The sequence below is a fragment of the Mesitornis unicolor genome, unplaced genomic scaffold (genome assembly GCF_000695765.1).
Source record: "Mesitornis unicolor isolate BGI_N332 unplaced genomic scaffold, ASM69576v1 scaffold857, whole genome shotgun sequence".
NCBI lineage: Eukaryota > Metazoa > Chordata > Aves > Mesitornithiformes > Mesitornithidae > Mesitornis > Mesitornis unicolor.
In genome coordinates this window covers 65,224-87,907 of record NW_010198174.1, presented here as the reverse complement: position 1 = coordinate 87,907, position 22,684 = coordinate 65,224, and the positions used below count along the sequence as shown (strand labels likewise).

Genomic DNA, 22,684 nt, shown 5'->3' with positions numbered 1-22,684 from the left:
CTGAAGGGTATCATGAGATTAAAAACGTGCACTTGGCTCTCTTACTCTGTTACTTTATTCAGTAGTTAGTGGCTGCACCAGTGTCACGTGTCGAAGGTTTTGTCTACAGCCCTCAGGACTGGAAACTTCATTCTATGCTGGATGAAATTTGACTTTCTCATGTATTCACCTGCCTCCTGCGGCTGGGTTTCTAAGAGACACATCAAGGCTTGGGAAGCTCCCACAGACTGTAAGAGTAAGGCTGGAGGAGACTTGTAGAGGCCAAGAAGCTTCTCCTGATACCTAACCTAATCTTCCCTGCTGGTCGCTTAATTCCATCCTTCCCCCCGCCCCCTGCTCTCGTGGATATAGGGAACTGCTGATCAGCATCCTCTTTATAATAACATTTTACACACTGACAATTAATAGAACATCTTTGACTTCTCTTTTCTGTGATAAACCTTTTTCAACCTTTTCTTTTGGTGCACCTTTCATAACTCTTCCTCCTCTTGTTTTTCTCAGCCCTCTCCAACATGTTTGCATTTCCTCCAGATACGATGTGTAAAATTGACATCTTACTCCAGATAAGAAATGTGGTACTCCCAAGTTTAACAAAATGGTTACTTCCCAGTCTACTGTGTGCTTCAATTTGATTCAAAGCATTATAAATCTCATTTTAATCATGATTTAAATCAGCCAACAGTAAGCCTCGGTTTAACTGTTTTGCATTTGTACTTAATCGTTTTGTAAAGAAAGGTTTAACCTCCTTTGTTACCATTGAGAGAGTTTCAATTAAATATAGCCTTTGCACTTAATGTTATACTTACATTGATTAATCACTGTGCCTGTATTTAAGCAATTATGTAGCTTGTTATATATACACTTATTCTGATTCTTCATGTGTATGTTTTAGTATGAAAATAGGAAGTGTTGACATTTCTTGTATTAGATAATTGATTTTTTACTGATGATTTGCATCGATTACAATGAAGGAAATGAGAATTCTAAAATGTTCTTCCGTTAGATAAATAGCACTGCATAGAAGCCAGCCAATTCAGAAGAAAAAACTCATTGAGAAATGTTTTGAAATAAAGAATTAATGACTGAAAGGCCTATCTGTAGTCAAAACTGGTGGTTTCTAATCACTGTGCTGTAAAAATTTTAGAACTAGTCCGTCTCATCCTCCTTTTTATTCTTAGAATGGGCACAGAAAGAAACATTCATGGTTTTTTTTCAACAACTGATCAGTAGCTCCTCTTTGGATGGACTAGTTGCTTAATTGAGTTGTACTGAATGAACTGAAATAAGGAAAATATTTTCTCTGCACCTGCTAGGAAACTCCAGATGCTAAAGGCTGGTTTATTGCTGCGGCACAACCTGCCTAGAGGTGTTCAGCTACTGCCTTCCCTGAACTGAGTCGTGTGATTATCTTCACAATGTTGGCAGAAAATATATGGCTTGAGAGATTTTTTTCTTTTATTTTTTTCTTAATGGTTAGAGGAGGTATACATTTTAATTTAGGTTGTTGTATTTTCAAAATCAGTATTGGGTATTTTTACATTTTAAAAAAGGAAAATAGGCATTATAAACATGCTGCACTTTTAATGTAATATTAAATTAAATATGCAGTTTAATAGGGTATTTTTACCTGAAGCGGTTCTGTTTGTATGCCTTAGATGCTCTTCTGCGCTAGGACCCAAGGCATTCAGTTTCTGCTGCTGAGTGACTGCCTAATTCTTTTCTTTACTTTTGCTGCCTAACTCTTTGTTTGCTATTTTATATGGCATGGAAGTGCTTTCTATGCCTGGATGAGCATAACTTCTTAAGTTTGAAAAGAAATTATGTTATCTTCAACAAAATAAAAGCTTCCTCCTAGTAGTGTTCATTGTAACGCAAGCTGTTGAAGTTTCCTATTCCATAGCACATCTGACTTCCAGGTATTATACATAAAATTGCTGACTTTGCAGTAATGCTAATAATCATCATACCTAGGATTTGAGGTATGCAGCACAATAAAAGAGGTCAAATGGAAGAAGCGGGAGTAAGCCCTGTATTTCTGGTCTCTTCCATAAACTAGTTACTATCAGAAGTGACGCTGAAATGGGATTCCCTGCTCAGGCTGTGCTCACAGCACAATTCCTTCTTGTGTATCTTTCCTAGGGTAGGGAGGAGGACCACTTTTTCAATAAGCAGCTTCCTATACATGCCTTGCATATGCAACTTGTGATAGGGTTTATTAATAAACTAGGAAATAAAGTAAAATTTGCAAGCAAAATATGTAAGTGGGACTTCTGCTGACATTGGACATGAGGTTCAATGGCTGAGTTATGTATCTCCTTGCTAGAAGACAACCGGGGAAATTAAACTGGATTACCAGAAACATATCCATGTCTTTGTATTCAAAGGCACTTCCAAGAAAATATCGCTGACAGATCTTGCTGGGTGTTAGCGTGATTGCCTGAGGCAAGATTTGTTCACCCTAGGAGGTTCTGAAGAACCTGCTGATGAATCCTCCAGGAGTTGTCCTAGTCACAGTTTCAGAAGGCACATACAAAGATACTTCTCTAACACTGGGCCCCCCACTAAAAATACATTTATTAGATTTTGTATTGTCTGTAAGAAATGCTTTTACAAGAATTCTTTTTAACAACATCCTAACTAGCAGCAGAGTTTGTGCACTGGTTAGACAAAAGAAATTTAACTTACTGCAGGCTTACTAAAGATCACTGAATAGATGAAGTTAATTTATATCTACAAATATGGAAATACTCTAAAACCTGCTGCTTAAATGGATCTGTGTGCCATGTGGATGCATGACATGTGATGCAACGAACTGTATTTCAGTAATAGACCTATATAAATACTTTAGGTAACTTATTACTAAACTCAGCATTTTTCTCATTAATCTGTCAGTTCTTTCAGTGAGGTAAAAGAGAATGCAAAGTAATATGGGCATAAAAGATAGCCGTGTCTTTTCTGCAAAATTTGATGAACATGCTTATTAATCTGAAAGTCTTGTTTGTTGCTGTAATTGTCTAGGAAAACATACTGAACTAAATATCTAGAGAAAGTAAAAAGCAGTGCTCCTCTTTGTGGTATTTAATGTGGTCCATCATAAGAGCAGTGATAACATAATTATGCAATTATTGGTATATTTTCCCCTCTGGAGGCCTTATGTAGATGATTTCCAGTGCACCTTTTAATGAAATTGTTACTATTTGATAAAATTACTGCCAAGACTTGAAATAATTAGAATTCACATTGCCAAAAGTCTTACATCTCGTTCCTCAGTTGAGCCTTTTCCAAATAGTTGCAGAACTATTAACTTTTCTCCAGTTTTCTTCTTTCTCTTCATTAAAACTACCTTTTTGCTGCATTTCAGAACACACGCTTTCAAGCCTGTGTTGCTCATTACAAGAAGCATTCATTCAAAATGGAAGTTGAAAGATACTGCACCTTTTAATGTAAGTGTCAGCAAGGAGAAGAGAAAGCCATTAAAGGAACAGACTGGGTGAATGACAGCTGAATTTGAATACACTATGCATTAGTGTGCTTTTTCATTCATTTTAATCGTTCCCTGTACTTTATAATTTGTTTGTTTATGTGTGTAACAGATGATAAAACTAGTTAATAAGTAATTCTGGAAATTAGAAGGAAGACAGCAGTAATTCAGTAGGAGTAAGGATCAGTCTAAATATTGTATAAATTTCAACGTTGACAAGTGTTGTGGCAAGCAATTGCTCCATTTTTGTAAATCCCATTTATGTGTGTGCACATATATATATATCTGTCCTTTGTATTTTTCTTTGAATAAGAATTAGAAGGTAGTTGTTTTAAGTTCAGATGATCATTTTAATTTAAAAAAGCCCTTCTAGTTTAGTCATGCTTTGGATCTGATTGTATTTATTAGTACATTGCGTGTAGATGGTTTCTGTTGTGGGAAGTTTAGGTAGAAGAGACCATAGTGCGTCAATGTGCTGTAATAAAATGAATTAATCACCTAGAATAGGTTTTTGCTCATAGTACTCCAAGATGAGTGACTGGACTACTATGTCCTCCTTGAAAAAACAAAACCAAAAAGGAAGAGTGGTCTGTTTGCATGGGTGGAGTTTCGTCTCTCCAGCAAGGGAAAACAAAGCGGCCGGGGGAAGAGGAAGGTGCATCCCTGTCTCTGGAAGGTGCAGTTACTTCCCACAGTCCCCTACCTTGACGGAGTTTTGCGCTTGCACATATAGGGCAGCTCTCACATGTTTGTTTTGAAGGTCTTGTGCAGAATCTGGTCTGCTAAGCCTGCTAAGGGAGCAAAGTATGATTAGCTGCATTGCTAATTGCTGTGGTGAGACCCTGCAGGAGGACCTGCTGGCTTCCACCCACAAGCAGGGGGTCAGCCCAGGTGCTTGTGCTTGTCCTGCTGAAAGATCCTGGGAACTTTTCTCTTGGAGAGTGAGATGTGCAGGGGCTGGAGAGCTGGCTGGATTTGTCTTCTTGCCACCTGCCTCTGATGCTGGCTGTTTCTGCTTAACTACATCTTGTTCAGAGGGATGCGTAAGCTCTCATCACATGTAGCTGGGTGTCTCCTCAGCCACCTGTGCTGTTTTTTTCTGCAAGGAGTGAACACTAAGTGCGTTTTATTTGTCCTGTGGAGTGCCCTCCCAGAGCATGAGGAGTTTAGTGGGGCAAATTTATGTACAAGCAATTGCAAACTGTGGAGCTGAAAGCTTCTCATGGGGCGTCACTGCAAAAGGGGTGTCTCACAGCCACAGCCAAGATCCAGGTGCCTCCATTGTTCCCCATGCTCACACCTCCACGGATGATAAAGACAACCTTTGTTCCAGTCTTCTTCCACTTCCTCTCTTGGATTTGGGTGAGGATCGATGGGCTGGCTCCACACTTAATCTTTGTGTTGGGAGATGCCCATTTCTCCTTTACGCTGCCTGCAGATGGAGTTGATTTGGCTGCGCCTTTGAGTGCTGGGCTGGTGAGCTCTCACCTTCTGCCCTCCACAGTGCACTTCCTCTGCCCCCTTCCTGTTCAGGGTGAAGGGTCTACAGGGAGAGGGGAAGGCTGGGTGAGGAGACAGTGGTTGCCCTCATGTAGCTGCATAAATGGCAGAGTCCCCACTGATTCTCTGCTCTGGTTTTCTGCCTAGTTTTCAGGCTCTGAGTATTCAGAACTTCAGAGCAAGTGCAAGCACCAGAGCTCTGCAGTTCTGCTTGGGAAACACACAGCGTTGAAGTGTCTATTGGTCAGCAGATGGCACAGACTCTGTTAGGTTAGAGACAAACCACTTCGTTCTGCAGGAAAGCCTAATCAGTCTAGAACCTATAAGTACCTGGCTGGTGACAGTTTTCAGTCTCCAGGATGAAGTTGGGGCAGAGGAGCTGATCACTGTTTCTGTCAGCAAGGATTTGTGGCATTGATATGTGCTGAGAGTTCATGACGCTTGCAGGGGACAATCACATATTTGGTCTTTTTTGGTCTATATCTCTGAGGAAGACACTAGCATGGGTGTTGGCATGGATGATTTCTTTTGCGAAGCAGGAGGCTGTACTGCGAGCTTTCTTTTCCCCTGCAGCTTAGTTGATGTAACTTTCAGATCAAATAATTTAAAATTGACATTTGCCATTGCTAAACTTTTCATCTAGCATAAGGGAGAGTGTCTGTTTAGGGAAGCAGAACAAAACAAGTAAGCATATGATAGCATCTCTCCTTTGAAAAATCTGGGAGATTTTATACATCAGAGTAAATTAAAGTTGTTTCAGTGTGATTAACATGTTAGTTTGACACTTTACTTATTTCTTGGGGCATGAAATGGCAGGACAAATAAAATATAATTCAAAAGGTCTTAAATTCATCTCCATTATGGCATATGTCAAGTGTCATAGTGGCTTTAACAAATAAGAGCCGGGAGCTGGAAAGGTGATGCTCTTCAATTAGACCAACTAATACTGTAAAGAAAACTGGGCAGGCTTCTGGCTAGGACTTCAGCACTTGTATAAAGGAGATGGTTTTGCTTCTGCTTTGCTTTCAGACCTTCAGGAGACTTATGTGTCTGAAAACATGTTCATTTTTCCAGCAGTGCTGGGTATGCTGAAAGAGGATATTACCTCCCTGAAGGCCGTGTCTTGCTGATATCCCCAGACCATTGCATCTGCAACAGTGCCACTACTTCAAATGATAAAGCCTATCTCTTGTTTCTGCTCTCTTGTGTTGTTGTAGATGAGAAACTGAAAAATGCGGTGAGCAAGGTCTGTGTGGTGGCCCTTGAAATGAACCCGGTGCGCAGAATGAAGAGGCACTGAAAAGTAGGCAGTCTCTCTTATTGTGCCAGATCACCATGATCTTACATGAAAGTTGTAGACATTCTCTCCTCGGTGCGTTTGTGGTAGAAAAATGTTAACTGGTTTAGTAATCGTGGTCAGGATCAGGTCACGGTCAGGTCACTGTTTTCGTTGTGCAGTGTTTGTGCAGCTTATGTGGGGGCTGCTGATGGCTGTGAAGGTTGTGGACAACCACAAAAGGAAGAGGCAGAAGCTCGGGAGAGCCTGCCGTGCCCTCACAGTGCGTCCCAGCCTGGCGAGAGGCAGGGTGAGGGCTTTGCTGGTGTTGGGTAGCAGGGAACCCACTGGCAGGTCTCTGCCAGTCCCTTGGGCTTGGCAGAAGGGCTCGTACGGGATGTGAGCAGGTCATTGCTGTGCCGTGAAGCTGTGCTGTGCCCATGTCTTTGGAGATGTTTGAGATAAGTTTCATGTGGAAGGGGGTGAAATAATGCACAGGGAGGGTTCGTTTTAATTTGCTTTTGTTTTTCTTCTCTGGAAGCAATAGAGCTGCCACAAACTTCTTGTTCCTTTTAATGTTTAGTTAAGAGTTGAAAGAGGAAACAGCCACAGAAGGACTAACCTGTTGGTGTAAGGTTGTGCAAGAAATCTGTGGCAGAGCTGGGAATAAAATCCACACTGCTTGGCTCTTCATCGTCTTCCATGGTAGTCCCACATCCTTTGTTTGCTTGGCAGCTGGAGATGGTCTCCAGTTGCTTGTAAGCATGGTGTGGACTTGCACCTGATGTGCATTTCCGTGCTGCAGCAGTGTTGTGGCTGAGGCTGAAAAGCTCCAGCATAAACCGTATTTTTTTCCCAGGATGGTGCACTCCTTAGCCAAAGCTTTTTTGTTTGCACATCCCTTAATTGTTACAGGAACATTGTGCTGTCCTTAATCATATCCCCGAAATTTGACCTGCATTTCTTATCAGTATTATCTAGAGCTGTTTTCTGCATGCAGAAGTCACAACTGCTGTACTCCCCCTCTTTCTCCACTCTCCATTTTTAGGGCTTAGAAAGCTGCTTCTAATATATTCATATATTCTGCTTCTTTTTTCAGTTACACAGCCTTGTTCACAAGTGATCCCAGCATTGTAGTTTTTAACTCAAATTTCTTGTATTACAGGAAGCTAGAGTAGTGGAAGTGACTCTTTTCAGCTGTGAGACACAAATTTAGAACATTCAAGATGAATCTTGGGGTGTCCAACTCTGAGCTTTGCAGTTTATTTTATGTTTTGGTGGGGTTTTTTTCATTGTTAATTATTAAATATTTGCCATTATCAACATACTTTATCAGCGTATAGTAACTACCTGCTAGTTGCCCTTGAGGACTACTCTAGAGGATCATCCAAAACTCCAGTGTGATACTCTGGCTACGCAGTGTATGGAGAGTGTTGGGGATCCACAGTCTGTGACGGACAGTGTGATCATCTGCCCCCACTAGCCCACAGGAGCCAAGGGTGGGTATCCTCACTTCTCCTTGTCCTTTGGGGTCCATGTGGACAGGTGGGCGTCACTGAAGTGAGGACACTCTGCCAAATAATGAAGTAGTGGTCCACCTCCTTTTCCGTGGTGTAAGGAGGAAAAGAGAGGGTGGGGGCATGCCCAGGTGTGGGTCAGGTAAGGATGCACAGCCACACCTGGAAATCTTCAGTGGAGACATAACAATGAGTTCCTCCATCCTGTTGCTCAGAGAGTTTACAATTGCACTGGTGAATGGTAAAGTCGTGGTCCTGTCTGGGGTGAATGTGGAGACCTGGGAGGAGACAGCAAGTGCCATATCCCATGGGGTTTGGCACTTGGAGATCTCTTACCATCCCTGGAGTATATTGTGCCAACACAACTGATTCTTAAATTATTAGTGTGATGGTTATGATTATATGTTTATGGTTGGTGCTGCTGGAGTGTGCAAGAGCAACAGTGGGCCTGAAAAGGCCCCATCATGCCTCAGGTGCTGTACAAATGGAACAGTCTCAGATGTGAGGCATTAGCAGTCTGAGGAAAGATGGTAAGGTGTCAGCTGGAGACATGCTGTGTACCTGGATTAGAAGTTGATGGTTAAACTCTAAAATTTCTGTTACTTAATCATTCTTCCAAAAGAAGACACAAAGCCATTTCCATCTTTCTAAGCACCATTTTAATTCTTCTCTTTTAAAGTCAGGCAATATTTAGGCTTTTAATAGTAGACACATCTGGTAAGGCCCTTCACAAGGACTATGGCTGCCCTTACACTGCCATACTTCTCTTGAAGATACATCATTTTCTGAAGACAACAGAAGAAAACTGTAGATTGTGGGAATCCTTTGCGGAAGGCATTAACTGAATTTATAAATTGTTTTGCTGAGAATTTGTAGGCTGCATAGGAGGAACCATAACAAGATTGTCTTGAAATATGTGTGATCATTTCAACTAGAATATTGTGGCTTTTGTTGTGGAGTGCCACAGTGTGCTTGTTGCGTCTTCTCTTTTCTTTGCCCAGCTCTGGTACATAATGTATAACTTGTGCTTCTGGACAGAGTCATGCTCTTCCGTGTTGTTTACCACCTTTAAAAACTTCCCACCAACCTGCTCGATAGTCCTGATAATAGGTGTTACAGAATTTTGAATGTTGCATAAAAATAAAAAATTGTGTTTTTCTTAATAATTCTGGCAATTACTATTTCTAGGATGCTTGTTTGTGTTTTCAGTGATTTGAGTTTGTGTAGAGGATTAGTGGACCTCATGTGGAAAATTTCTGGTGGCACTGGAAAAACAGATGCTGGTGGACTACTTCTTGGGTTTAGCACTGATAAATATATCTTCACTGGAGGGAGATGGGGAGTGAAGAAGGGCTGTCTCCAAAACCCAGATCCCAGACAAAGTAATTAGATCCTACAGGTGGTCTGACCAGCCTTTGCTTCCTATTCTCTGGTGGATTTGTCAGGAAGAGGAGCAGTTACCTGACCTGGTCTTAATCCAGTATATACCTTAAGAACAACTAAAGCTGTGAGATGAGTGAATTAAGTCTGGAGTATATAATCTCATCCCAACTAATTATCCAATTGTTTTGCCTGAATGTCTGTTCTTATCTGCATGGGTAGGGAAATTTGGCTCTGAAAGGAGCCACAGAGTGTGTTTTTGCATGCAAGTGGTGTTGGATTTTGAGGAACGTTCCCCCTGCAGCTCAGACATGACTATTATACATCCAGTCCAACTGTGCTGTGCATTAAGGAGCATGGCACAATGGTTATTTGTGGGACTAAAGAGCCAGTCTTCAGAGGGGGAAGGGTTTGTTGCTGCAGCACCCATCAGCATCTGCACACATCACAGCAATGTGTGTGGTTTGACAGATCTGCACTCATTTAGAAGGTCAGTTGTGACATTAATCTATGCAGTGCTTCCTACAGTGTGTCCCTTTCCTCTGCAAACCTGTTGCTGAGGCCCTTCATTTGGCCTTCATGTACCCTTGTGCCCTTTGGGTTGGGTGGTTAGATGGGTTTGGGGAAGAGGAGAAGCCTGATGCTTGGCTGTGCAGTATGTTGCAGCTGGTTTTGTCTCGGCATTTTGGAGTCTATGGTTACCTCATGTGTTGTTAATCTGCTGTATAAAAACCCAGGCGAAAAGTGGAGGGAGCGGTTGAGCAAGCCAGGCTGGCTCAGCATTTCCTCAGGGGCAAGTAAATGAGTTTGTTCTCCGCAGCTCTGGGTCTCTTTGTATGCAGTAACCCATTGCTGCGGCTGAGAGCGTGTCCTCACTCAGGGGTGTTCAGGGGTTGCAGAAAGATCTGAGGAGGGAGCATCCCCTGTCTGTGCACACATGTAGGCTGTGCCCCAGGAGTTTCTGTTGGCTTCAGGGGCATTTCTGTTCATGTGGACCAGGTTGGTGGTCACGTTGGTTTTTTTGCTGTTGAAAGGAGATCATGTTGGTGCTGCTGAGGCTGCTGCTGGAGGAGGGGTGTGCAGCTTGGGCCATTGGGCTGGTGTGGCTTACACTCAAACCGCAGCTGGGCCACCACCAGCATTGCCCCTTGTCCTGGTGAAGGAGGGCTGCCCCTTGGCATGGTGAGGAGACCCGCTGGTGTTTGCTGCATGGTGGGAGCTCTGTGACGTGTCCAGTGCCGTGCTCCTCAGTGGTGGGACAGGGGGTGGGCAGCAGGGAATGTCACAACCCAGCCACCACACACCTTCCATTTTGCTGGGCCTTGGCTGAGACCTTGCTGTCTGCCCACAAGTACATGGGCTCAGGTTGCTGCCTGTGAAGGACATTCCCATCTTCTCCTTTCCTAGCCTTTCCTGACTCATCGGAGGACCTAGCTCCATAGTGGGTACAGCAGTGCACCTTAGCTATTTTGTGCGGCCTATGTCATTTATCAGTTGAAGCACCCCATGGTCTGTGGGAAATGGCAGAGAAGTCTTCCAAAGACATGCCCATGAAGGACTTACATGGTCTTTTGTGAGTTCTTATCAGAGGTCTTTGCTCTCTGCCTCCTTCGGAGCTGAAGGTGGCTTGCTCTGATCTGAGGGGTTTGCAAATCAGAGCTCTCTACTTATGTGTCCTTACTCTGCTGTCAGGTTCCCTCTGTCATGGTCAAAGGGTTTTTCCAGCTCCCCTGTCTGCATAGGCACTGCTGGCTGGGACCTGTGCTTCTGAGACTTGAGACTTTTGCTCTTCTTGGTTGAGACAGTGTTCTGGCTTAGGCTCACACCTGCAATTTGAGATAGCAGATTTGAAATTAAAAATAGGGGTTTTTTTTCTGCCTTTTTCTAGCAATTATTATTTCTAGGATGGTTGTTTATGCATTCAGTCATGGAAGCATATATACAGCGTTAGTGGACCTCATGTGGAAAATTTCTGGTGGCACTGGAAAAATGACTGCCTGTTGGGTTTAGCACTGATAAATTTTAATCCAAAGGAGATGGGGAAAGAACAAGGGCTGTCTCCAAAACCCAGACCCCAAACAAAATAATTAGGCTCTGCAGGTGGCCTGACCAGCCTTTGCTTCCTATTCTCTGGTGGATTTGTCAGGAAGACGAGCAGTTACCTGACCTGGTCTTAATCCAGTATATACCTTAAGAACAACTAAAGCTGTGAGATGAGTGAATTAAGTCTGGAGTATATAATCTCATCCCAACTAATTATCCGACTGTTTTGCTTGAACGTCTGTTGTTATCTGCGTCGGTAGGGAAATTTGGCTCTGAAAGGAGCCACAGAGTGTGTTTTTGCATGCAAGTAGTATTTTCAGTGGCATGACTCTGCTACTACATACGGATGTTGTACAATCTTGTAAAACTGTGCTGCACGTGAGAGGGACATTAACTAAAAGCAGAGTTATTGTAAGCCAATGATTACTTGTAGGACTAAAGAACTACTCTGAAAGGGGAAGGGTTTGTTCCTGCAAGAGCACCTCAATATTTGAGTATCTTCTTCTGATGTTGAAGGAGGTCCATAGTAGTGAGAATTTATATGCATTTTCATTTATGAATGCCATTTTGTAAGTTCACTATGACTTTCACATTGGGGTTTTGCTAACTCAGCAACTGCCTGCTTGACTTACCTAAACTGGTGAGCCAGAGAAGCCAGAATGAGTTTCTTTCTTCAGATACACAGTGGAAGGTGGCAAATAGTTGGGAACTGTGAGCTGAAGCTGCTAGTATTACACAGCTTTATTTTCTGAGGACTTTTTAAAACTTGTGTAATGGCATGTTCAGTGAAATAGAAGCTGAGGTAATTTAGAGCAGCTTTGGTGACTGTGTGATCGGTACCTCAGTAAAAATAATTTGATAGCGTTGGGATGGAAGCTTGAAGAATAATTTGCATGAATTTTTTTTTTGGAGGTAAAAAATGATGAATTAGCACTTCAACTAAAGAAATAAGCAAGTATGAAAAGCATGTACTGATGCCTTCATTGAACTGGACACTTCTAAGAGTGTGAGTGGAGTTTCTGAATACAAGAGGGAGCAGTTAAAAAAAGATAACTGTTGAGGAAGGAAACTTTAGTTCTTGGCAATATACTGAGTAAATGACAAAGAATGATTAAAAGTGCTGCCATGTAGAATCAGGCTCATATGTTCTTGAATTTAATTTTTAAATAGCTTGGGTCTGTTCCCATTCAGAAGTCAAACCACTGCAGAAACTGATGCATCTGAAACTAGTGTCAAATGTTTTTTTTCATGGTCCATTTCCATGTCCAGTGATTATTTGCTCTGTGTGCCGAAGGTCTTACAAGCCAAAACGTTTCTGTACTATTGCACAGAGCCACTGCAGATTAATAATTTTAAGAAATAACTCCCAAAACATTAATTGCACATGTACAACTGTAACAATTTTGAGGCAGAAAAAAAAGAAGAGTGTTGTGTTGTATTGACAGGCATTGTATTTTGTACTTTTTGTCTTCCCAGGTGGTTCACTGCCCCATGAAGAACCTCCACTGGTTGTGAACAAAGGGGAGGAATTAAGGCTGAAGTGCAACGATGAAGGACCCGTGACTTGGAATTTCCAGAACTCAGACCCATCAGCAAAAGCAAGAAGTTCCAATGAAAAAGAGTGGTACACCAAAAATGCAACGGTCAGAGACATAGGCAGATACATATGCAAAAGCAAAGGGAGTATTATCACCTCTATTTATGTTTTTGTTAAAGGTAAATATCAGCGAAGGCGTAATTTTTGCTTCCCACCTCCCACTTTCCCACTTCCAAAATAATAAAAGAGTAAATGCTGGAGAGGGAAATGAATGGTGCAGAGGGAGAACGCAGTGTGATAAGAGAAATCTTCTTCCCTGTCCAGCAGAAACAAAACTCACTCCCAGCTTTACTTGCAGTGGTCTTTATCACCAGAGCAAAGTTCTGGATGGATTTCTCTTTACATCCCTGTTGTTTTGTAGTGAAATACTATACCTTAGCTCTCTTTCTAGAAGCTAGTCATATGACCTGAATCAGTTGTGTGAGTCATTTGTACTGTGAGGAAACAAGCAGTATGTCTTGCAAATGTCTTTTTAATTCCATGCTGTCCATCAGTATGGAGTCATGTAAGGTTTGGCCCCAAGCTCTTGAATTATTGAGGCAGTTAGCTGAAGGATTTGGCTTTTCGAGGCCATGCTCTCAGGCTTAAGCCAGCAGGCAGCAATGATTCCTCTGCTTCCAGCTCCTGGTCTACCTTGTGACTAATCAAAAATGTCTCAGATGGGGAAAAAGTGCCTCTGCTCTGACACTCATGTTCCCAGTCCTGTATGACCCTTCCACTTAGTCCAGTGCTTTCTTCAGATTTCTTATCTTCTTTTGTTGGGTCCTGATCTGTGGCTTCATCGGCTGTCCTCAAGCTGCCAGTTTACCACACCTGGCATTCCCTTTTCCTTTCCAAGGAAGACAGTTATTTTGCTTCTCCTTCACATAGTTCTGCTGGCCTTTTTTCTCTTTTGGTGGAAAAAAGTCCTACAGCATCCACTTTCTTGGAAACAGGATTCCTTGTCTGACAAGGGTTGTCTCAAAGAGCCTCCTCTGAACCCTCCTAGATCTTTCAGAATTACTCTAAGGTTATTTTCCAAGGCATGGAGATACCAGCACAGCACAACAAGGGGTATTTTCCCATCAAAAGGTATCTGACATAGCAGCCTCACAATTTAAAGAGTGCTCCTTTAACCGCTCCTGAGTTGTCCAGGTAGCCATGCAGCTTACCATAGATGAGTTCTCTTGACTTTCTGTGTTTCTCTGAGACTGTGACCAAAGGAAGTCTGTCATGTATTTTACCTGTATGTGACAGACATTGTTGACTTCATCTACCATGACTGTTTTCCTGAAGATCATGGTAATTATCCCAGACAGCTGTGATGATAGAGGTGTTTGTGCCTTCCATTATATGAGTGCCTCCTTCACAAGCATCAGAGAAGTTGTGTGGCCCTCATGCGAGATGTTGTTAATTTGTCTTAATTGTCTGAAAAATGTGCAAGCTTCACTTTGACAAGTTTCTGCCAGTAAAAGAAGTATGTTTGTGAGGTTGGCTGTAATTTTCCAGCAGGATAACCTTTGTAACTGTGGCTCAGTGACATCATAGAATCACAGAATTATTTGGTTGGAAAAGACCTTTACGATCATTGAGTCCAATCATATCCTATCCACTACTAAACCAAGTTTGTAAGCATCTTATCTACTCGTTTTTTAAATACCTCCAGGGATGGTGACTTGACCACTTCCCTGGGCAGCCTGTTCCAGTGCCTGATAACCCTTTCAGTGACAAAATTTTTCATAATATATAATCTAAATGTCCCCTCACACAACTTGAGGCCATTTACTCTTGCCCTATCACTTGTTACTTGGGAGAAAAGGCTGACTCCCACCTCACTACAGCTTCCTTTCAGGTAGTTGTAGAGGGCAATAGACAACACCTTGAAGATGCTGTTATGACCTCAGCTGCTTGTGGGGTTGCCGCAAGCACCGTATATGCTTGCTGCTTGTAAATCTGGAAATGAAGAGAGAACAGAACCAGGAATAACTCAGTGGGAGGAGAATCTCAATCCTGCGCAGTCCCAAGTAGCACATGAAATGGTGGCAACTGTTTATCCCTTATGTCCATCTGGATCTGCTAACAGTGAATTTTCTGTGCTGCTGTGACCAAAGATGACACAGTGTTGACAGACTGTAGGGGCTTACCTCTTCTACCTTCCTGCTTTGGCAGAAAGTGCTTTTGTCTATAGAAGCCATTTGTGTCCCTATACAGGTAAGGTTAGTGAAGATCAAGCTAGTTCAGACACATATGTAAGAGAAAAATCTCTTGATTTTGATCTCAAGTCTTTTCAGACACTAGCAGTGATGAGCACCAGCCCATCTTCTGTTGGAAACCTGAGGTATGCCCAGAAAACAAGTGCTACCTGAGTCGTACTTGGCGTGGAAACCTGTGAAGGAAAGAACATGACCGTGAGCAACCTTTTTTTGCACCTGGATTCCCTATGGCAAATAGTTTCATGTCTTCTCACTGTGATGTCTCCCTTCCAGAGAGGGATGGAAAATGGGAAGGAGAGCATCTTAGCAATTCTGCAAGACCTTTCCTGCAAATTCATCAGTTGGTGAAATGGGTCTTTGTTCCTTTCTTCCACTTCCAAGAGTGCCTTTTTTTTTTTCCCTAGGGAACCATAATTTCTGGATGGTGAAGATATCTTGGTTCTGTCCATATTAGAGAAAAAGTTAACTGAGAGGAAACCATTCAGTTCTCTGCTGGCAGGGTCATAGAGATTAGCTTTTCTGGTCCATGCTCTTCCAGCTCAGGAGTGATAGAATTTTTCTATCTCTGTGTGCAAAACTTCACACGTTGATTCTGATATGCTTTGCTTTTTCATTTGTTCGTAGTCTCCATCCTCTAGTTCAAGACTGATGCTCCAAAGCTTTTAGTTTGGGGATGCTTCTTGGGCAGCAGTATCAAATGAGGCTAAAACTGCACCCTCACTCTAAGCTAGAAACCAGCTAGTAACTTCTCTGTTCAGTGGTGAGCACCCTTTGACTTAGCATTTCCTAGTTGCTTATGTAAATCTCCCAAGCTTCATTTTCAGCCTTGTACTTGTTTTAAACCAAATCCACATTGTCCATCATCTTAACCAAATTGTCTCAGTCTCCCTTGTTAAGTCGTACCAAGTTGTACCAGACTGGTTTGCAAAAGAAAGAAAACTTTTCACTCTGTTTCTACATTTCTCATTCATACTACTCTGTAGGGAGGGCAGATGGGAGCTGAAATAAGCTTTTACAGTCACCATCCTTTATTTTTGTGTTTGCTGTTAATGGCCAGGTTCTTAGCGTTTTGAGGTCATCACCTATCATGGGCGTCGACTTTGGTTGTAAAAGTGTTTAAAGTACTGTCTGTGTGCTGTGGCTGGCTTAGATGAAATGCTTTAGTAAAGTTGCCTTTTGAAAGATTACATTATGATTCTTTTCAATCAGATATACTATTTGTTTGCTCAGTTGGTTTTTTTTGTTTGGTTTGGGTTTTTTTTTCCCAAAAGAGGCTAAAAATAACCCCTGCTTTCAGGGAAAGGAGAGGGAGAGAGAAGTTGTTTGGTGCTTCCTCTGGTAACAGTGTGTGTTCTTTTAGATTATGCATTTTACAGAAGTGAAAACCATAATTTAGGTGCTTTTCAGCTTCCATTTGCTCATAAATTTCTTCAAAATCCTCCAGTGGGCATGAAACCTTACAGCCCTTCCACAAGCTAAAAGCAAATTACTTTTAATGGTCTATGAAAATCTGTTTACTGTTGTTGGGGGTGGAGGTTTTGGAGCTGTTCAGCTCAAAAAAAAATAATCCATCTCCAAATAAAAAAACAGTAAGATTCTTTTTAGTGCACATGATTCTTTAGTGTGTCTGGTATTGAATGCTACTGCACACCTCTGTTGTGCTGCTCTTTTAAGACAAAATTTAATGTCTCCAGGTAAACATGAATTGGGTAATATTTAGTTTTACTAGCTTCATATAAAACTTTCTTTGATGTAAGTGCCCAGTTGCAGAGTTAGGGTCATCAGAAATTCCCTGTGCAATGTCAGTTTCTCTGACAGGTCTTTGCATTTCTTCACAGATCCAGACGTGCTCTTCCTTGTTGATTCTCTGATCTACGGAAAAGAAGACAGTGACATCCTGCTAGTGTGCCCGCTAACAGATCCAGTTGTTTCAAATTTCACACTGAGAAAATGTGATGGCAAACCTCTTCCCAAAAATATGACGTTCTTTCCCAATCCCCAGAAAGGCATTGTTGTAAAGAACGTACAGAGGTCATTTAAAGGTTGTTACCAGTGCTTGGCCAAGCACAATGGAGTTGAGAAAATATCGGAGAACATTTTCCTGAATGTGAGACCAGGTAACACGGGATTTTCACCTTCTTGTAGAGCACCTGACTTTTCCCTTTATCTCCCAGGAGCTGATGGGGAGTGCTGCGAAACCTCACCTTGTGTCCTGACCTTGGGGAGGCTGGAAGTGGTGGTCTCCTCTGGAGGCTTTTGGTTTCTTCTCACACTCAAAGCCAGATGTGCTTGCACACCAGGAGATTGCTCTGTGGTACCTGTGACTGCTGCAGGTGGTCCAGAGGAAGTTGGTAGGCTTAGAAAGCTTGTTCTGGGCAAGTTGTGTGGAGGCAAAAGTTGATGTCATGACATTTTGCTTGTGGCTGCTCAGCACAGTTTGGCCATGATCAATTTCATTTTCTGTTCCAAGTGATTTCCTAGTATTTTTTTTCACATTTCTAAGAAATGTGGGTTGTGCTGTTAAAATCTGAGGATAAACCAGTGTCCTGATGTTTCGACAGGTTTGTGCAGACAAGTTGGAGATTTGAGTGCCTAACTCATGTTTCTGATACCCACAAGTAACAGCAGGAAAAAATGTTTAATGGCATTGAAGAAAATGGGTTCAGAGCAGAGCTTAGGGGAACAGAAGGGCCTTGTTTGTCTCCATCTTCATGAGAGAGGTTGGCCACAACAGCAACCATGTACCTGGATCATGATGAGGAGAGTGTTGTGGATGAGCTGCTAGATGCACCACTTAGCTCTGCAAGCCTATTGATGATGCCCTACATTTGGCCTTCATGCACCCTTGTGCCCTTAGGGCTGTGTGGTTAAGTGGGTTTAGGAGGGAGAAGAAGCCTGATGCCTGGCCATGCAGTATGTTACAGCTGGTTTTATCTGGGCATTTTGGAGCCTATGGTTACCTCGTGTTGTTAATCTGCTGTATAAAAACCCAGGTGAGAAGTGGAGGGAGCGGTTGAGCAAGCCAGGCTGGCTTGGCATTTCCTCAGGGGCAAGTAAATGAGTTTGTTCTCTGTAGCTTTGAATGCAGTAACCCCTCGCTGCAGCTGAGAGTGTGTCCTTGTTCAGGTGTGTACAGAGGCTGCAGAGAGATCTGGGGAGGGAGCATCCCCTGTCCGTGCACACATGTAGGCTGCAGCCCAGGAGTTTCTGTTGGCTGCAAGGGCGTTTCTTTTCATGCAGTCAAGGTTGGTGGTCGCATTTTTTTGTTGTTGAAAGGAGAGTGTTGGGTAGAGGCTGCATTGGTTGGCTTTGTGCTTTCAGAGACATCCAGCCATCAGCAATATTGTGCTGGTGCTGCTGAGGCTGCTGGAGGAGGGAGTGCACAGCTTGGGCCATTGGGTTCATGTGGCTTATCCCCACTGCCTGTTTCATGCCAGGTTTTAGAAGCCAAGGTCAGGCTACCAGCAGCATCACCCCTTGTGCTTGTGAAGGCGGGCTGCCCCTTGATGTGATGAGGAGACACGTTGGTGTTAGGTCTGTGGCTGGGGCTCCGTGACCTGCCCAGTGCCATGCTCCTCAGTGCTGGGGCAGGAGATGGGCAGTGGAGGCCATCTCAAGTGTGCAAATTGCTGTGGAAAATTTAAGAAGTCTATTTCCTGGTGATTTGGAAGCTCCCATCTAGTGAATTTTAATGAATATGAAATTTCAATTAATGAGAAGAGAACAAAAGTTTAATCAGTACAGCATCTCTGTCATTCTCCTTTGACAACAAAAATCAAGTCTATTCTTGCTGTCTCTGTTGTTTGTTCTGTAACAAGGGTTTTTTTTTTTCAACTATTTTTTCAGTCATGGCCAAAGAAAGCAAGGAGTTGATTGACATGACTGACATGTCTCTGACAAGAGCGCAAGTTTTAGTATTGGACTGTTTCATTTTTTTTAGTCTGTAGTCTGTACTTGCTGGATACAGCAGTGACTTCAGATGGGAGGGTGCCGACCATTTTGATGATGGGCAGCCATAGGTGGCCCACAGGCCCTGGGCAGTCTGCCCACATTCTGTATCCAGGGGGATGTGTGCAGTAAGTGGAAGCATCTGCCGGAGGCCATCAGCAGCAGAGCAGCATTGCCACCCTCAGTGCTGTCATTACTGTGCTGTAGCGTTCAGTCCTTATTGAGTTCACCAGGTAAAACTCTTACCTTCTCCTTGGCTGAAGACTTAAGTATGGTGGAGACCCTTTAGTGGGCAATGTTTTTGTAATCATAGTAGTGGTGCTCGGACCCTCAGGCCTGAGCTTCTGGTGCAGAAAGTCAGAAGAAGAATCCATGCAACAGGGAGCCATGCAGACATACTCAGATATACACCAGCCCTCCAACAGCAGCACAGAGTGTTTGTGTCCAACCCTTCTCTGAACAGTGAGGGGCTTTATGGACTTACAGCTTCCTTTTTTTGGTTGTCTATAGATGTTGCTGGCAGGTGACAACACAGCATGCCTTCTGCACCGGCTTCCTCCTGTCTCTTGGGTACTGCTGAATGCCAGGGTGGGATTTTTTTGTGAGCCTTTATATCTGAATAGAGCAAACATGTTTCTTTGTTCTCTTCTGTAGAACATGAGGAAAACATTATTGTTAAAGTATGAATGGCTGAAAAGCGTGGCATTTTCCTAAGTTGCATATTATTAAAGCCTATGTGTCAGAGGCAGGAAAAGAGTCTGGAAGGCCTTATCTGATATATGTGGAATTCACACTTTGAAAGTGAGTCTTTCTGCATAAAAACTCTAGTGGGAATTTTACTGGAATCTCATAAATGAGAAAAAATTGAAGAAAGGATGAAGAAAACAGAAAAACAAACTGTGGAGGGAATGGAGGAGGAGCTGAAGAGGTTTGTGGAGATAAGAGACATGTCGTCCTCAAATATACTTTACTGTTGATAAAAGACAGCCCAAAGCAAAACAGGGATACAGCTAGCCCACATACCTCTTGGCTGTTGAGTTTGTTCATGATCTTTGCTCCAGCCAGGTCTGTGAATCCTTGCCATGAGCAGAGGTCATGGTCCTTTTAGAGGCGGGTGTGCTGAAGTGCTTGAGCTGTCTCTGTCCTTCCTAAGCTGTCCATAAGGGGCTTTTCAGTTCCCTCAGCTGTAGTAATTTGTGATTAAAAGTTGCAGTTAATGCTGGGCTGTAGTTCTTCAATGGCTCCTCCTCACCGTGTTTTCAGTTACAGCATGCAACTTTTTAATTGCTGTCATAGAATGAACTTTCTCATTGACAGTTCAGCATCGTTCAGGTTTCTTCATGCAAGTTGCTACGCTCTGACAAGTATTATCTAACTTTAAATGTAAATTGAAGGGAGATTGAAGCAGAAATGTGCTTGTTGTTAAAGAACAACTGTGTAATATGGTGAAGAAATTTAAATACCTCTCAGAGGCCTGAAATTTTATTGGAAAATTAATGACTGTTGACTTTTATCCCTCGTTGGAAACACTGAGGGTAATGAAAAGTAACACACTTCTAAATTGTTTTCCAGTTCATAAAACTCTTCCTGTCATCACCCTATCCAAAAGCTACGAGCTTCTTAAAGAAGGGGAAGAATTTGAAGTTACATGCATAATCACGGATGTGGATAGCAGTGTAAAAGCTAGTTGGATTTCTTACAAAAGTGGGGTGAGTTCCTTTAATTGTACCGTGTATGCCTCAGCACAGTACACAAACTCTCTGTAGACATTCATGTGCTTGTCCTGGATACCTGACGCAGGATCAGTTTGGATTTGCTGCATTTCCAAAGGTTCCGCATTCCACATAGTGGTGAGGGACCAGCAACAACTGTCCCATGCCCATGCATATGGTTGAGAGGAAAAGCATCCACAGAGGCTTCTGTTCCCAAACCAGAATTACAGCTAGGCTCTTCAATGTGAAGTTTAGGTGACCTCTGTTGGGCTGCCTAAATACAGAAGCACGGAGTGCCTACACATCACATTGCAATCAATGGGAGCTGCAGATATCAACACGTGGACTGCAAATTACATATTCTAGTCGTTATCATTAACGGTAAAATGCGTGCTAATTAACATGGGATTGTATGTGACAGGAATAGTAGTAAGGATTCACAGGAATGATTAATTCATTTAAATTACGTGGTGTGCCTCACTAGCTGGGAAAGTTCTGAAAAATGAACCAGTGAACTGGCTTTTGTCTGTGGTGACAGATGAAGTTACTGCCTGGCATCACCAAATTAAATTATTGGCAGGCTAAGTGCTCCAGGAGAGTTTGTTACCAGCAGCACAGCTATTCTGCAGATGAGGGGCAGAGAGATCCCTTCCCCTGGTCAGCTCTACCTGTGAAATGAGCAGCAGGCACTGGCTTGTTTTTAGGAATGCTTCTTGGCCTTCTGGGTGTACCCTGAAATTCAAATGAATTAAAAGCCCTTGTGAAGACATGTTAGGAACTCCTGCCACATATGTTCCCATGTTAATTGACTGGTCTTTAGCTGCTAATGGTAGTGACCAGAATACTAATTCGCAGTCCATGTGTGTGGGGAAAAAAGCCTCTGTGACACTATGATGTTTGGATAAATCCCATCTCCTTGGGCAGAGAGCAGACAGGAGGCCCATTCCCTGGGGCTGGGTATGCCATGCTTGCCTAATCCACCGACTCTGGCAGAGCTGCTCTCGCTAAGTGCTCACTGCTCCAGAAATCCCACCTCACAGCTGCAAAGGTTGAGGAGGTCTAAATGACATGAAAGTGGCGTGGGACATGAAGATGGGGCTTTTGAGCCTGTGCCAAGGTGCACTGCAAGTCCTTCATCTGAGAACAACTTTTTTTTCTCTTGTTCCCCTCCCTTTTCTTTGTTACAGTGTGATGAAATCAGGGCCTTCCCTTAAGTTTTTGTGCTTTATTGCTTTTCATTTTATGAATAAAAGCCAAGAGGAAAATATTTTTTAACAAATAAGTTTGACCTTTCTGTTCTTTCTGGTAAATAGCAGGGTGTCCTATCTTTTAAATATTTACTATCAAATTAAATTTTGTAATGTAACAGAATTCGTAGAATTCATGTTCAAATAGATGCAGAATCACGTTTTGTCCTGAATAGGTGAGAGAAAATATAAAAACAAAACACGTTTTCCTTGAATGACTTGTATTTCCTTGTGTGACAAAAGTTATCAACACTTTTGAAAGTTGGGAGACTTATAAGCAAGAACAAACAAACATACATACAAAACAAAACATACATACAAAACAAACTTCTTTTTGTTGTTGTTATAGCTCAGGAGGAATCAAAATTGCTTTGAGAAGATTAAATTTACCTAGAAGCTCTTGGAACTTCCAAAATTTGAAATCATTCTACTAGGAAATCTTAACAAATCCAGATCTGCATTTGAATTAATAATGTAAATTTACATTCTCACAGAAACTGAAGTTGACACTTCAAGCATTTATTTTTTCTATTCATAAGTAGGCATAGAGTCATTATATACCAGATGCTTTGAAAAGAGAATGATGTTTCCAGTTGCCTTTAAGATGGATAAATCTGGATTGCTATGGACCAAGAATCGGAGTGGGTACCAGAGGACGAGTGCTGTGCAAAGTCTGCTGCCAGCAGCTCTCCCTGCAGTTATGTCTGCAATGAGGAGATGCTGGACTCAGGTCTTGAGTAGTGAACCACACTTCAGAGTTGTGACAGCTTTTACAATAGCTGCAGCTTCTG

At 42.5% G+C, this 22,684-nt stretch overlaps 1 protein-coding gene across 1 annotated transcript in view; it reads left to right on the top strand.

Annotated features, from left to right (window-relative positions):
• The first annotated feature begins 7,897 nt into the window (after positions 1-7,897).
• Positions 7,898-22,684, top strand: part of KIT (v-kit Hardy-Zuckerman 4 feline sarcoma viral oncogene homolog) — a 40,387-nt gene continuing 25,600 nt past the window's right edge. The window contains exons 1-4 of the mRNA XM_010189044.1: positions 7,898-7,916; positions 12,674-12,913; positions 16,825-17,103; positions 20,507-20,643. Of these exons, the coding sequence (XP_010187346.1) occupies positions 7,898-7,916; positions 12,674-12,913; positions 16,825-17,103; positions 20,507-20,643 (675 nt within the window). The remainder of the gene's footprint in view (positions 7,917-12,673; positions 12,914-16,824; positions 17,104-20,506; positions 20,644-22,684) is intronic.